Source organism: Oncorhynchus keta, chromosome 34 (assembly GCF_023373465.1).
Source record: "Oncorhynchus keta strain PuntledgeMale-10-30-2019 chromosome 34, Oket_V2, whole genome shotgun sequence".
Taxonomy (NCBI): domain Eukaryota; kingdom Metazoa; phylum Chordata; class Actinopteri; order Salmoniformes; family Salmonidae; genus Oncorhynchus; species Oncorhynchus keta.
In genome coordinates, this window is record NC_068454.1 from 19305491 (window position 1) to 19321622 (window position 16132).

A 16132-nucleotide genomic window follows, 5' to 3' on the forward strand; every position below is an offset into this window, starting at 1 on the left:
ACGGAGTGTTGGTATTCCCTCTTTGTCTGACGCTCTCGGGTAGTTTGTGTGATAGAGCAGCCTAGCAGAGGGATTACGGAGTGTTGGTATTCCCTCTTTGTCTGACGCTCTTGGGTAGTTTGTGTGATAGAGCAGCCTAGCAGAGGGATTACGGAGTGTTGGTATTCCCTCTTTGTCTGACGCTCTTGGGTAGTTTGTGTGATAGAGCAGCCTAGCAGAGGGATTACGGAGTGTTGGTATTCCCTCTTTGTCTGACGCTCTCGGGTAGTTTGTGTGATAGAGCAGCCTAGCAGAGGGATTACGGAGTGTTGGTATTCCCTCTTTCTCTGACTCTCTCGGGTAGTTTGTGTGACAGAGCAGCCTAGCAGAGGGATTATTTCTCAGCGTGGCTAAAATGTTCTTATATGCAACATCTATGGCTGCCAACTTGAAGAGTAGAGAAGGGAGAAAGGGGCGAGACGGGATTACACGGATTTAGAATGATAGTCTGAGCTTCCATTAGGTTATATTCCCACTCATTGTAGGGTTCAGAGAGCTTTAGCATTCTCTGTCCATCTTGAGTAGTTTTTGTGCCATAGCAGCCAAGAGCAATAACTTTTTATAGTAGTCTGGAGAACGGTAGTAGAAAGGTAGAGGCAGAGTGAGTATAGGAGGGGAGGACAAGGCAGGGGAAAGAAAACGGCATATTCCGTAGTGTGATTTGAATTGAGAGTGATACTCACTGAACATCAATTATGTTATATTCCCACTCACTGTAGGTTCAGAGATCTTTATCTCTTCAGTGTGTAGTAATACAGCATAGGTTTCATGTAGCATACATCAAAAAGCTACATTCCATGTTATGAAAATGTGTTGTTTCCAAAGTCACGGGTAATTACTGGTACATTTGAAAAGTTACTGAGAATATTCCCTCCCATTGCAACCCTACTCTGGAAAACAGACATCCCCAGGGACAGGACAGGACTGCTGTGGGTCCGTCTATAGGACTATCACTTTAAATCTGTTTCTGGGTAACCTGGGAGAATAATATTGACGAATACATGGATACGGTGACTGAGTTTAACAGGAAATGAATAGGAAATGTTGTGCCCACAGTAACTATTAAAACCTACCCAAACCCAAAACTGTGGATAGATGGCAGCATTTGCGCAAAAATGAAAGAGCAAACCACCGCATTTAAAAATGGCAAGGCGACTGGGAATATGGCCGAATACAAACAGTGTAGTTATTCCCTCTGTAATGCAAACAAACATGTAAAATGTCAGTACAGAGACAAAGTGGAGTCGCAATTCAACGGCTCAGACACGAGACGTATGTGGCTGGGTCTACAGACAATCATCGGACTACAAAGGGAAAACTAGCCATGTCGTGGATACCGACGTCTTGCACCCAGCCGGCACCAGACAGCATCTCTAGCCGCGTCCTCAGAGCACGCGCAGACAAGCTGGTGTTATCAGACATATTCAATCTCTCCCTATCCCAATCGGCTGTCCCCACTTGCTTTAAGATATCCACCATTGCTTTTTTGGGTACAGGAACAATGTGGTAACTGAACATGACACGTTAACCTTATAACCTAGACTAGAGGTCAAACGATTAATTGGAATGACAGATTAATTAGGGCAGATTTCAAGTTTTCATAACAATCGGAAATCTGTATATTTAACTAGGCAAGTCAGAACACATTCTTACTTTCAATGACAGCCTAGGAACGGTGGGTTAACTGCCTAACTCGTTCAGGGGCAGAACGACAGATTTTCACCATGTCAGCTCGGGGGATCCAATCTTGCAAACTTACAGTTAACTAGTCCAACGCTATAACCACCTGCCTCTTGTTGCACTCCACAAGGAGACTGCCTGTTATGCAAATGCAGTAAGTCAGGGTAAGTTGCTAGCTAGCATTAAACTTATCGTGTAAAAAACAATCAATCAATCATAAACACTAGTTAACTATACATGGTTGATGATATTACTAGTTTATCTAGCGTGTCCTGCATTGCATATAATCTGACTGAACATACAAGCATCTGATTGAGCGGTGGTAGGCAGCAGCAGGCTCATAAACATTCATTCAAACAACACTTTTGTGTGTTTTGCCAGCAGCTCTTCGTTGTGCGTCAAGCATTGCTCTGTTTATGACTTCAAGCCTATCAACTCCCGAGATGAGGCTGGTGTAACCAAAGAGAAATGGCTAGCGGGGTGCACCCTAATAGTGTTTCAAACGTCACTCGCTCTGAGACTTGGAGTGGTTGTTCCCCTTGCTCTGCATGGGTAACGCTGCTTTAAGGGTGGCTGTTGTCGTTGTGTTCCTGGTTCGAGCCCAGGGAGGGACGGAAGCTATACTGTTACACTGGCAATACTAAAGTGCCTATAAGAACATCCAATAGTCGAAGGTTAATGAATTACAAATGGTACAGAGGGAAATAGTCCTATAATTCCTCTAATAACTACAACCTAAAACTTCTTACCTGGGAATATTGAAGACATGTTTAAAGGAACCACCAGCTTGCATATGTTCTCATGTTCTGAGCAAGGAACTTAAACATTAGCTTTCTTACATGGCACATATTGCACTTTTACTTTCTTCTCCAACACTTTGTTTTTGCATTATTTAAACCAAATTGAACATGGATGAACAATGGAGAAGGTGGAAAGCTTCAAGTTCTTCGGTGTACACATCACAGACAAACTGAAATGATCCACCCACACAGACAGTGTGGTAATAAAAGGTGCAACAGCGCCTCTTCAAGCTCAGGAGGCTGAAGAAATGTGGCTTAGCACCAACTTCGACAGATGCACAATTGAGAGCATCCTATCGAGCTGTATCACCGCCTGGTACAGCAACTGCACCGCGCACAACCGCAGGGCTCTCCAGAGGGTGGTGAAGTCTGCCCAATGCATCACTGGAGGCAAACTACCTGCCCTCCAGGGCACCTACAGCACCCGATGTCACAGGAAGGGCAAAAAGATAATCAAGGACAACAACCACCCGAGCCACTGCCTGTTCACCCCACTATTATCCAGGAGAGGTCAGTACAGGTGCATCAAAGCTGGGACAGAGACTGAAAAACAGCTTCTACCTCAAGGCCATTGGACTGTTAAATAGCCACCACAAGCACCTTAGAGGCTGCTGCCCTATATACGTAGACTTGGATTCACTGGCCACTTTAATAATGTTTACATATTTTGCATTACTCATCTCATATGTATATACTGTATTCTATTGAATTCTATTCTACTGTCTCTTAGTCTATGCTGCTCCGACAATGCTCGTCCAAATATTTGTATATTTTCTTCATTCCTTTACTTTAGATTTGTGTATATTGTTATGAAATTGTTAGATATTACTTGTTAGTTACTGAACTTTTGGAGCTAGAAACACAAGCAATTCGCTACATCTGCAATAACATCTGCTAAATGTGTATGTGACCAATACAATTTGATTTATAGGTCTACCCCAAGGGGAAAAAGAAGACTCATCCATTAACACTGTGGTTATGGGAAAAGAAGCCCATCCAAAAATGAGACACTCAGCAGGATAAAATAGGTCACAAAATGAGCGCAGAACATTGCCACAGAGTAGCCATTTTAACACCATGATGCTCAGTGATTGGATAGTAATGATTTAATGACTCACAGTTGGACACAACGATTGGACAAATATGACAGGTGACACAGGTAACTTGGCGACTGGACAGTAGGACTGATGATGACTCACCTATTAATTCAGCGATCGCGCTGAAGGGCCAGGTGTGGCTGGTGGAGTTTGTGTGGAGGAACTTGGGACAGAGCTGTTAAGGGAGGAGTAGAGTTAGCCTATGTTGATGACATTAAATTGACAAAATGTTGTATATTATCACCTCCTTCAGGAAGCATTATGTTAGGGCTACTCCATTCTCAAATTACTGACAACCATTGATGTCCTGACTGACTAACCTACATGTGTCAATCCCCACATCCCCTCCAACTGCTCTTAAACGCGAGTAAAACCAAATGCATGCTTTTCAACCGATCGCTGCCTGCACCCGCATGCCCGACTAATCACCACCCTGGATGGTTCCAACCTTGAATATGTGGACATCTATAAGTACCTAGGTGTCTGGCTAGACTGCAAACTCTCCTTCCAGACTCACATCAAACATCTCCAATCAAAAATCAAATCCAGAGTCGGCTTTCTATTCCGCAACAAAGTCACGCTGAGCTTACCCTAGTAAAACTGACTATCCTACCGATCCTGACTTCGGCGATGTCATCTACAAAATGGCTTCCAACACTCTACTCAGCAAACTGGATGCAGTCTATCACAGTGCCATCCGTTTTGTCACTAAAGCATATACCACCCACCACTCGACTTGTATGCTCTAGTCGGCTGGCCCTCACTACATATTCGTCGCCAGACCCACTGGCTCAGGTCATCTACAAGTCCATGCTAGGTAAAGCTCCGCCTTATCTCAGTTCACTGGTCACGAAACACCCATCCGTAGCACGCGCTCCCAGGTGTATCTCACTGATCATCCCTAAAGCCAACACCTCACTGACAGTACTCTGCTGCCTGTGACTGAACGAATTGCAAAAATCCTGAGTTGGAGACTTTATCTCCCTCTCCAACTTCAAACATCAGCCCAGCAGCTAACCGATCGCTGCAGCTGTACATAGTCTATAGGTAAATAGCTCACCCTTTTTCACCTACCTCATTCCCATACTGTTTTTATACTGTTTTTATTTATTTACTTTTCTGCTCTTTTGCACACCAATATCTCTACCTGTACATGCCCATCAATTGTATTATTCGCCTACCTCCTCATGCCTTTTGCACACATTGTATATAGACTGCCCATTTTTTTTCTACTGTGTTATTGACTTGCTAATTGTTTACTCCATGTGTAACTCTGTGTTGTCTGTTCACACTGCTATGCTTTATCTTGGCCAGGTCGCAGTTGCAAATGAGAACTTGTTCTCAACTAGCCTACCTGGTTAAATAAAGGTGAAATAAAAATAAAAAAATAAAACATCATGTGAGTTTAAAGTGTGAAAAGCACACCCAATACTCACTGCCTTTACTCATCTCACACAAACCTCTCTCCATCTTAATACACCCCCCTCCCCTCCTGTCAAACACACACGCCTGTAGATTCAGAAGCTTCCCCAAGCACAGCCCAGGGCACATGGAGAGGATAGTCTTAAAGGATCGTCTTAAATTAGATAAGATGCATGTCCAGGTCAATATGGTCATTCTTGGCTATATGGTGGTGAAGTTAAGCTATACATCTCGCACTTCTGACCTGTGCAAGGATGAAAATAGACACTATTTCCCCATTTGAATGGCATAGGATAATTGAATGCATCAACAGCAACCATACTGTGACCGAGGAGTGGAATCACTGGGGTATATATTATAGCTATGAACTGGAGACAGCGTCCAAGATGGCCGACCGTTGTTTTCAACGTAATCTACTCACGTTCGCATACGCTGTTTCGTGGTGGTTGCCATCTGCTTTACAACGCCGTGAAAACACGCCCGTTAGGCAATCTGGCGCTTTGATTTGAACACAATTCAATCTCCCGGATTTCCGAATCTCTCGACGCAACTCGTTTTTGACAATAGTGGATGAGCGCCATTGGGCTACTCCGTGTGTGACACTGAAAAATATTGCACGTCACCACAACAACACCGCATGACATTAGATGAGGAGAAACGCCTCTACAAAGTATCTATTTTCCCCAAGTTCAGAAATACGTCTGTATTTATCTAGCAAACGACAAGACAGAAATCTCCAGCTCCGCTGGTCAAAATATGTTCAATTTTGCATGGGGACTGGGGGTTATCAATATCGCACGCGCTAACGGCAATCAACATTCCCAAAGGATGTTGGCTAGCTAGCTAACGTTAGCTAGCTCCAAAACACACATTACATTATGCGATCAAACCAACAAGACTATCACCATACTTCTAAGTTTACTGCACAGCAATTTCCGTCTAGATACAAATTCCTACAGATACTGTAAAATATCATAATATGCTTACCGCACTTAGAGGCACTCCTCTCTGTACTTGCGACGCCATCTTCTCCGAAATGCAGAAGGGGCGTGGTCAACATGCACAAGTCCAGCGCGAGGGCACCGCCCAGCGGGACATGACCCCGCCCATAACATGCTGTTGGTGTGATAAGAATAACTTAATGTATCTGTTTAATCACGAACCAATTTATATACATTTTAAAGAAAGACACTGGCATCTTAGTACGGTTGACACCTATCTCTCGAAGTCCTCCTGACTTCAGAGTCTGGAATTGTTCTTTGATGTTGTCGGCACAATGCGTCGATAATGAAGGAGGCTGTGCTACTGGTTGGCTCTCCACTGTGTCTTTCTCAGTCAAAGACCCACACGACACAGCCCCAAGCCCCACCCTTCCATTACAACTGTTGGATTTCAAATATTTGTTTGTATTATTATGTTTTATTGCATTACAGGAACATGGTACAAAACTATATACAAATATCACACGTAACAGAAAAGTAAATAATAAACAAAACCAGAGAGACACAGTAAAAGTATATTAAAGACAAGTTACATTTGGACAAATTCTGTAGACACTTATTTGATCATTTGGTATTTATATATTTTAAATCAAATAAAATTGTATTGGTCACATACACATGTTTAGCAGATGTTGTTGCGGGTGTGGCGAAATGCTTGTTATATAATATTGTAAATCAATCAGACAAATATTGAAACTTATTTTCTTACCATAATAATTTTTTACCCTATTTTTCTCCCTAATTTCGATCTTGTCTCATCGCTGCAACTCCCCAACGGGCTCGGGAGGCGAAGGTTGAGTCATGCGTCCTCCGAAACATGACCAGCCAGCCCACGCTAAGCATAGGACCCTTTTTCTCCATTTTCGCCTAAAATGACATACCCAAATCTAACTGCCTGCAGCTCAGGCATTGAAGCAACGATATGCATATTCTTGATACCATTTGAAAGGAAACACTTTGAAGGCTGTGGAAATGTGAAATGAATGTAGGAGAATATAACACATTAGATCTGGTTAAAGAAAATACAAAGAAAAAATCATCTGTTTTTTGTATTTTTTTTTGTACCATCATCTTTGAAATGCAATAGAGAGGCCCTAATGTATTATTCCAGCCCAGGCGCAAATTAGATTTTGACCACTAGATGGCAGCAGTGTATGTGCAAAGTCAGACTGATCCAATGAATTTTTGTTCAAAGACTGCCCAAATGTGCCAAATCGGTTTATTAATAACTTTCAAGTTCATAACTGTGCACTCTCCTCAAACAATAGCATGGTATTCCTTCACTGTAATAGCTACTGTACATTGGACAGTGCAGTTAGATTAACAAGAATTTAAGCTTTCTGACTAAATCAGATATGTCTATGTCCTGGGAAAGGTTCTTCTTACTTACAACCTCATGCTATTCGCATTAGCCTACGTTAGCTCAACTGTCCCATGGGGGACACACCGATCCTGAAGAAAACACCCGCCCGCTTAACCTGGAAGCCAGCAGCACCGAGGTTAGCCTGCAGGTGCCCGACCCGCCACAAGGAGTCACTAGAGTTCAATGAGCCAAGTAAAGCCCCCCTGGCCAAACCCTCCCCTAACACAGACGATGCTGAGCCAGTTGTGCGCCGCTCTATGAGACTCCCGATCACGGCCAGTTGTGATACAGCCCGGGATCGAACCAGGGGCTGTAGTGATGCTGCGCCAATCCCAAGCCCCCATGAACTTCATGTTATGGATTCAAAATTCTCCCAATAAAATGAACAAATTCACAATGTATTGGCAGTCACTGTGCATGTATGTCAAATAAAAAATAATATGACATTTGAAAATGCTTACAGGTTTACTCATCTTATCACTAATATATATTTTCATATCTGTCCAAAATATTTCACTATGCAAGTAATCTCAAAATAAATGCTCTATAGTCTAATTTTCCAATTTTCAAAAGCTACATTATTTTTCTACATGAATTACATATATAGAAATACGACTATTACAAGGATAACATCTGTGAAGGATCTTGTTAGAGACGTATCTTACTTTATTAGTTATCAAATATTTATATGAATTAGTCCACCAATTCACATCAAATGAAGGTGCCCATTTTCAAATCCAAACTATGAGTATGGTTGTATTCCCACAGCTAGGGATTGCCGAAATAGGTATCTCCCCTGACGAGGGCCTGTCTTCAATACAGACTCCTTTTGTAATACTCTATTCGATATAAAGCATCCAGACCTTATGAAAGTTGTCCAGTATACCCTTAATATTGTAATAAATAAAATCTAGTAATGCATAACTTGACATTGTGGGAGTATAAACAACTTACCAAATAATGGCAATGCATTTCTTAGATGCTCTAAATGCTTGGTTCCACTGTTTCTTCAGATAACAGTTTGCAGTATCAACATTTCCAAACAAATAAAGGAAGAAGGGAGAATCTGTGAGGGATTGAGTACAAAGAACACACTCTTTGTCAGAATTCAGCCAGCCTTCACAAGACCATAACAAATCCAAATACAGTTGAAGTCGGAAGTTTATATACACTTAGGTTGGAGTCATTAAAACTAGGTTTTCAACCACTCCACAAATTTCTTGTTAACAAACTATAGTTTGGCAAGTCGGTTAGGACATCTACTTTGTGCATGACACAAGTCATTTTTCCAACAATACAAACAGATTATTTCACTTACAATTCACTGTATCACAATTCCAGTGGGTCAGAAGTTTACATACACTAAGTTGACTGTGCCTTTAAACAGCTTGGAAAATTCCAGAAAATGATGTTATGGCTTTAGAAGCTTCTGATAGGCTAATTGACATCATTTGAGTCAATTGGAGGTGTACTTGTGGATGTATTTCAAGGCCAACCTTCAAACTCAGTGTCTCTTCGCTTGTCATCATGGGAAAATCAAATGAAATCAGCTAAGATCTCAGAAAACAATTGTAGACCTCCACAAGTCTGCTTCATCCTTGGGAGAAATTTCCAAATGCCCGAAGGTACCACGCTCATCTGTACAAACAATAGTACGCAAGTATAAACACCATGGGACCACGCAGCCATCATACCACTCAGGAAGGAGACGGGTTCTGTCTCCTAGAGATGAACGTACTTTGGTGCAAAAAGTGCAAATCAATCCCAGAACAACAGCAAAGGACATTGTGAAGATGCTGGAGGAAACAGGTAAAAAGTATCTATATCCACAGTAAAACGAGTCCTATATCGACATAACCTGAAAGGCCGCTCAGCAAGGAAGAATCCAACACTTCAAAACCACCATGAAAAAAGTCAGACTACGGTTTGCAACTGCACATGGGGACAAAGATTGTACTTTTTTGGAGAAATGTCCTCTGGTCTGATGAAACAATAATATAACTGTTTGGCCATAATTACAATCATTATGTTTGGAGGAGAAAGGGGGATGCTTTCAAGGTGAAGAACACCATCCCAACTGTAAAGCACGGGGGTGGCAGCATCATGTTGTGGGGGTGCTCTGCTGCAGGAGGGACTGGTGCACTTCACAAAATAGATGGCATCATAACGGAGGAAAATTATGGATATATTGAAGCAACATCTCAAGACATCAGTCAGGAAGTTAAAGCTTGGTCGTAAATGGGTCTTCCAAATGGACAATGACCCCAAGCATACTTCCAAAGTTGTGGCAAAATTGCTTAAGGACAACAATGTCAAGGTATTGGAGTGGCCATCACAAAGTCCTGACCTCAAACCCGTAGAAAATGTGTGGGCAGAACTGAAAAGCGTGTGCGAGCAAGGAGGCCTACAAACCTGACTCAGTTACACCAACTCTGTCAGGAGGAATGGGCCAAAATTCACCCAACTTATTGTGGGAAGCTTGTGGAAGGCTACCTGAAACGTTTGACCCAAGTTAAACCATTTAAAGGCAATGCTACCAAATACTAATAGAGTGTATGTAAACTTCTGACCCACTGGGAACGTGATGAAATAAATACAATCTGAAATAAATCATTCTCTCTACTATTATTCTGACATTTCACATTCTTAAAATAAAGTGGTGATCCGGACTGACCTAAGACAGTGATTTTTTACTCTGATTAAATGTCAGGAATTGTGAAAAACTGAGTTTACATGTATTTGGCTGAGGTGTTTGCAAACTTCTGACTTCAACTGTATGTCCCCTTTTTGTGTTTTAAACCTCCAGCAGAGGAATGATTTTTGAGTGCATGTTATTCAGTTTCACTGGAATATAGTAGGTTCTATGGATGGTCTTAAACTACAGCAATGTATGTCTGAGATGATATGAACATGACTGGGCATTCAAACATATCTGTACCTATTCATCATCATCAATAGCTTCTACCAGGTCTTCCTCACATTTTTTACATGTTTTGTGTCACCAGGAAAGGTTTCTATCAAGCCTTGATACAGTTTGGAAATCAACTTTGGAGGTTTGTCAGACTGTCTTAAAATAGCATCTGGCTTGACCAGTGTTCGCTCCCCAGAGAGAATAAAGTGCTGTATCAAAAATTCACCTCACCTCCATCACAGACTTCCCTGGCTGCCTAACCCTGCTGAGACCCCTGTCACCATCTGATCTTCCTACAGTAAAGCATGACAAAGAATTGCCTTATACATTATATTATCCAATAATAAAATCAATGTTTCAATATTGGAAATGACCATTATTCCCAGATCTCAGACTGAAGCTTTAATCTTAAACTGCTGTACTGTAGCTACTGTAGGTCTACCCATCAATTCAATAACTTTGTATCATTCAATGATATTGTTAATAAACTGCTACATTTACCTGAGCTCAGTAGACTGGACGTCCCTAGCTGTCTGATCCAGCTGGGAACCCTGTCACCGTCTGATCCTGCTAAGGCATGATGAGCATAGTGTTGTGTTGGCCTACTGACTGCACTAGAAGGCTGCATCCCCGTGGGATCCCTGCGAGAGCTGCTGGTCCCAACAGAGATCATTGTGACACGGTCAGGGCGGGCGGTCAGACAGAGATCATTGTGGCACGGTCAGCATTTTCAATGCTGTGGACAGGGGCGGGCGGTCAGACAGAGATCATTGTGACACGGTCAGGGCGGGCGGTCAGACAGAGATCATTGTGGCACGGTCAGAATTTTCAATGCTGTGGACAGGGGCGGGCGGTCAGACAGAGATCATTGTGGCACGGATCATTGTGGAATCAGGGCGGGCGGTCAGACAGAGATCATTGTGGACAGGGGCGGTTGGACAGAGGCGGTCAGACAGAGATCATTGTGGCACGGTCAGGGCGGGCGGTCAGACAGAGATCTGTGACACGGACATGCTGTGGGGGCGGGCGGTCAGACAGAGATCATTGTGGCACGGTCAGAATTTTCAATGCTGTGGACAGGGGCGGGCGGTCAGACAGAGATCATTGTGACACGGTCAGGGCGGGCGGTCAGACAGAGATCATTGTGACACGGTCAGAATTTTCAATGCTGTGGACAGGGGCGGGCGGTCAGACAGAGATCATTGTGACACGGTCAGGGCGGGGCGGTGACACGGTCAGGGCGGGCGGTTGAGATCATTGTGGCACGGTCAGAGATCAGAATTTTCAATGCTGTGGACAGGGGCGGGCGGTTGGACAGAGATCATTGTGACACGGTCAGGGCGGGCGGTCAGACAGAGATCATTGTGACACGGTCAGGGCGGGCGGTCAGACAGAGATCATTGTGACACGGTCAGGGCGGGCGGTTGGACAGAGATCATTGTGACACGGTCAGGGCGGGCGGTCAGACAGAGATCATTGTGACACGGTCAGGGCGGGCGGTCAGACAGAGATCATTGTGACACGGTCAGGGCGGGCGGTCAGACAGAGATCATTGTGACACGGTCAGGGCGGGCGGTCAGACAGAGATCATTGTGACACGGTCAGGGCGGGCGGTCAGACAGAGATCATTGTGACACGGTCAGGGCGGGCGGTCAGACAGAGATCATTGTGACACGGTCAGGGCGGGCGGTTGGACAGAGATCATTGTGACACGGTCAGGGCGGGCGGTTGGACAGAGATCATTGTGACACGGTCAGGGCGGGCGGTCAGACAGAGGACTTTGGGATGAAAATATTTTGTTGTCCATCAGATTATTTTGAAACTGTCCTCTTTCTGCTTTGTATGTGTTAGCCTACATATTGTATTAAAAACACATATTGTTTTGCATTATTCACACACTCAGAATTCGCTGCTTCAACTTCAGTATCCTACCTCTCCTAGTTGGACATGAGAGTTCAAGTACGCCTAGCATGTGTGGTCTCAATGAAATAGAGTAGGCTGCCTACACGGACGGAGAATCCCATAGCAGTTAACTTGAATATGAAATTTACTGTAGTTTACTACTGCATGTGTAAATACATTTTGATAATGGAAAGAAGTGAAGGGCGCTCAACCAACGTGAGTCGAAGTACAAAAATACAAAAAATCATAATTGAAATTGAAGGCACAACACATAGGTTGGGCTACTATGGTGAGCGAGCGTCAACCTTTTTAGTTTTCAATAAGTATTGATTACCCATTTATAGGTCTCTGCCTGCAAATCGTCCTTCAAGGTAGGCAATATCCAATAGACCTATGCGAAACTTAGCAAGTGTAGCTGTCATTGTTCTTGCTGCTTCTAAGTGGTGACTCACTTTTTTTAGCAAAAAATAAACAATTTCAGTGTTGTGTTATGTTGGCATTAATACGTGTCAAATATCAGTTTGAAAACACTGTAAAAAAATATTATAATAGAGTTAACCTCTTGGGGCAAGGGGGCAGAATTTTCACTTTTGGATAAATAGCGTGCCCAATTTCAACTTCCTGCTCCTCATGCCAATAATATAAGATATGCATGCATATTATTCATAGATTTGGATAGAAAACACTGAAGTTTCTTAGCAAAAATTAAACATTTTAGTTTTGTGTTATGTTGGCATTAACACGTGTCAAATATCAGTTTGAAAACACTGTAAAAAAATCTAATAATCATTGAGTTAATAAAGCCTCATACAAACATGGTCTCTTTTTTTTCTTTCTTGAGTAAGGCAGCTCCAAAATGTTGAAGTTTCAGCCTAGCTCAGTGCTTTCTGTGGTGGTGGGGCAGCCAGCAGAAAATACAGAGGTTAGGAGTTGGTAACGTTCTTTAGTTCCGCCATGATTGGCTCAGTGTTCTGTCACTCATGGAGACACTACATCACTGCAAAATCTACTGGGAGAGCTCGGAAATTCAAGCCCATTGGGTGCTGCCATAGAGTTACATTAGAAGTGCCCATCCAAGAAGGCTCTAGGTCTTTGGCCACAGATAAAATAACGTCAAATCACGTTATATCTACCGTAGCCTTGATTGAACTGACGGGATGAAACATTAGCTAACGTTGCATGTCAGTTGCAATACTAGCTCAGCACTGTGAATAAACACTAGTTTAATTTCTTTCTGTTAAGTTAAACAGCAGTTACCTTGCCAGCAACATCAGTCAACTAATCAACACAAATCAATGGGGGGGCCACGAAAGGCCAGGGCTCCTGGGCACGTGCCCTGCATGCCTAGTCGACATGCAAGTTTAGATAGCTGGCTTAACTAAATACCAATCAAAAAATAGTTAGCTGGCATGGCTAATTGAGTGACTGACAAGAAATAAACTGCTGAAGTTCAACCAAATGTTGAAATTGCACCAGGTGTATTCTACTATTCTTACAATCAATAGTAAGTTGAGACCCTGAGTTACAAAACAAACATATTTTTGGTGTGTTGGAGGCCCTAAGCGAACGCTTATGTCACTTATGCCTTGAACCGGCCCTGATAAGAGTATTGCCATACTCTGCCTACTTCCATAATCACTTTAATATAGAATTATTAGTGTGCATGTAAACTTACTCAAACCAAGATGGAAAAAAAACTAACATTTGAGAGAACCAAACCCATTGCACAATTTCAGATCAAATATTGCAATAACGGCCTCCTTTCCAGACCAGCATGGTTAAAGCTGTTCCTGCGCAGTAAGTCACTTGGGCCTCGTCAGCCAGGCTACATGCATCTACCCAGAACACAAATCCCTGCCTCCCCAGATAAAGCTATAACACCTGCATACTTATGTTATTGACTCTTAGGGTTAGGTCTCTGAGATTATCAAGCAAACATTCACAATATACATTTTGAGCTCCATTTATTGAATCATTCTTTAATATTTGTTTTTATTTACAGACCATAATATATTAATTCTGATATTAAAAAGTTATAATTTTCAGGAGGACAGACATTCACATAATTTAGTTAAGCATTCAAATGTGAAGAACAAATCGATGATGAGCGTTAAGTCCAAACATTCCCCAAAACACTTAAAAACAGACATAAGTCGAAGACTTCCCTTGAATAAAATACCACATTTACACGCATGTTATTTTATTATATTAGATATCTAGAGGTTTTGCCATGTACACAAATCACATTAAATAATTTACCCACAAATAAAACTGCACCATCATGATTGATGACAAGCAGAGCTTTTGAAACATTTAAAACCAAACATCCTGTACTAAGAACCTTAGAGTTCCCATAGTCACTGACCAGCAGGTATACTAACCTACTCCTGTCTCATTGGAATACATTACAGTCTGGCAGTCAGACAGACACAACTTGCTAATAGGAGGGAGGAAGTTTATGGAAAGCTTTGTAGAGCGATGGAATGAAATCAGTACTGCTGTCACTCCCTTTGTTAGTGGAACTTATTTTACAACCAGTATCACCGCTAAAAGCTACTGTAGCTAGCATCAGTATTACTTTAACTTTAAGTCAGCACATTTAGACTTTTACTCAGAGAGCCTAATAACTACCACTCCGCTCCAGTTTGTGTCAGTTAATTCTAGATTATTTTAGAGTACCGGTATCTCAAATGTAGAATATGTTCAGATTCAACCAAGTAAAGTAAACAATTCATCATTCAAAAGAACATCCCAAAAGATTGCCATTTAGCTGGCATACACCTATAATAAAACATGGCTTTCCGCAGTTGTGGCCATTCTACAACATTGAATTGCTATAGTTCCAGTTGTCATTTCCTCAGCGTTCTAAGCTCTAGAACCTTGGTGGAGATCTAACTCTCCATGGAGTCCAGGAACTCTCCCTCAGTGATGTGCTCCAGTCGCTTCAGGACTTGGTGGGCGCTGGCTGTGGGGTAGTCTGCCACAGGGTAGTCTGCCACAGGGTAGTCTGCCACAGGGTAGTCTGCAGGGCTGCTGGGTGATGTGCCCTGGAAGGAACAGCAGAGTGTATGGAGGAAGGGAACCAGCTGGGTGATGGAGGAGAGAGAGCGATGGGTGAGGAGGGGGAACTCCAGACACTCCGTAGACGACTCGTCACTCAGCGCCTGGAATTATAGGACATGACATCAACAGAATGGGATGAGCAGATCGCACGATTGAGTCATGTTATCATGGTGACTATAAGAACATGAGTTCTCATGCTCTATAGTGGTGTTTGCGTTCTCTTACCCCGTAGCGTTGGTGTAGAGCTTCTAGTACTTTGACAACATGGGGTTTGCACTCCTGCTCTCCCTCCAGGAGACCATTCTCTGGGCCACTGTAGCGGCTCATATCCACCTCTGGAACAAAGGCCCAGCGATACCTTGACACACACGCACAGACATGAGCAGAGAACATTTAATTGTAATCATTCTAAGCACAGTCTATACAGATGCTAAGCTGATATTAAGCAGGGTGAGGCACTCACATCTGAAAGAGGGGCATCTTCTCTGGGGGGAAGGCCAGGGCGGTGTCCAGGAACTTGCAGGCAGACAGGTACATGTCCAACTCTGGCTGGGGGAATGTCAATGGCCCAATCCCCATGGACCCACGTACCACTTTAGTCAGCCTGACAGAGAGAGGAAAAGAGGAGGGAGTACAAAGAAAGGGTGGTGATAGTTACATAAGAGACTGTCTCCTACATAGATAGATGGACAGATATATTGATGCGTCTACAGTAGACGGAGTGATCATGGACTCACTTTGACACCTCTTTTTCTTCCGACAAGGCTTTCTCCAGACGAACAAATGTGTGAATCTGACAAACAAAGATCAAAGACACCATTAGAAGACAGGACTGGACAAACACTACCAAAGAC

General features: G+C 42.9%; 2 protein-coding genes across 2 annotated transcripts in view; both read right to left on the reverse strand.

The window, feature by feature from the left end:
- Nucleotides 1–6154, reverse strand: part of morc3a (MORC family CW-type zinc finger 3a) — a 30687-nt gene extending 24533 nt beyond the window's left edge. The window contains exons 1-2 of the mRNA XM_035749470.2: nt 6026–6154; nt 3719–3791 (exon numbers count right to left, since the gene is read on the reverse strand). Of these exons, the coding sequence (XP_035605363.1) occupies nt 3719–3791; nt 6026–6064 (112 nt within the window). The 5' untranslated portion in view covers nt 6065–6154. The remainder of the gene's footprint in view (nt 1–3718; nt 3792–6025) is intronic.
- Nucleotides 6155–14162: 8008 nt separating this feature from the next.
- Nucleotides 14163–16132, reverse strand: part of LOC118366793 (protein dopey-2-like) — a 54810-nt gene continuing 52840 nt past the window's right edge. Inside the window, exons 33-36 of the mRNA XM_035749472.2 lie at nt 16016–16071; nt 15742–15882; nt 15504–15636; nt 14163–15379 (exon numbers count right to left, since the gene is read on the reverse strand). Coding sequence (XP_035605365.2) covers nt 15107–15379; nt 15504–15636; nt 15742–15882; nt 16016–16071 — 603 coding nt within the window. The 3' untranslated portion in view covers nt 14163–15106. The remainder of the gene's footprint in view (nt 15380–15503; nt 15637–15741; nt 15883–16015; nt 16072–16132) is intronic.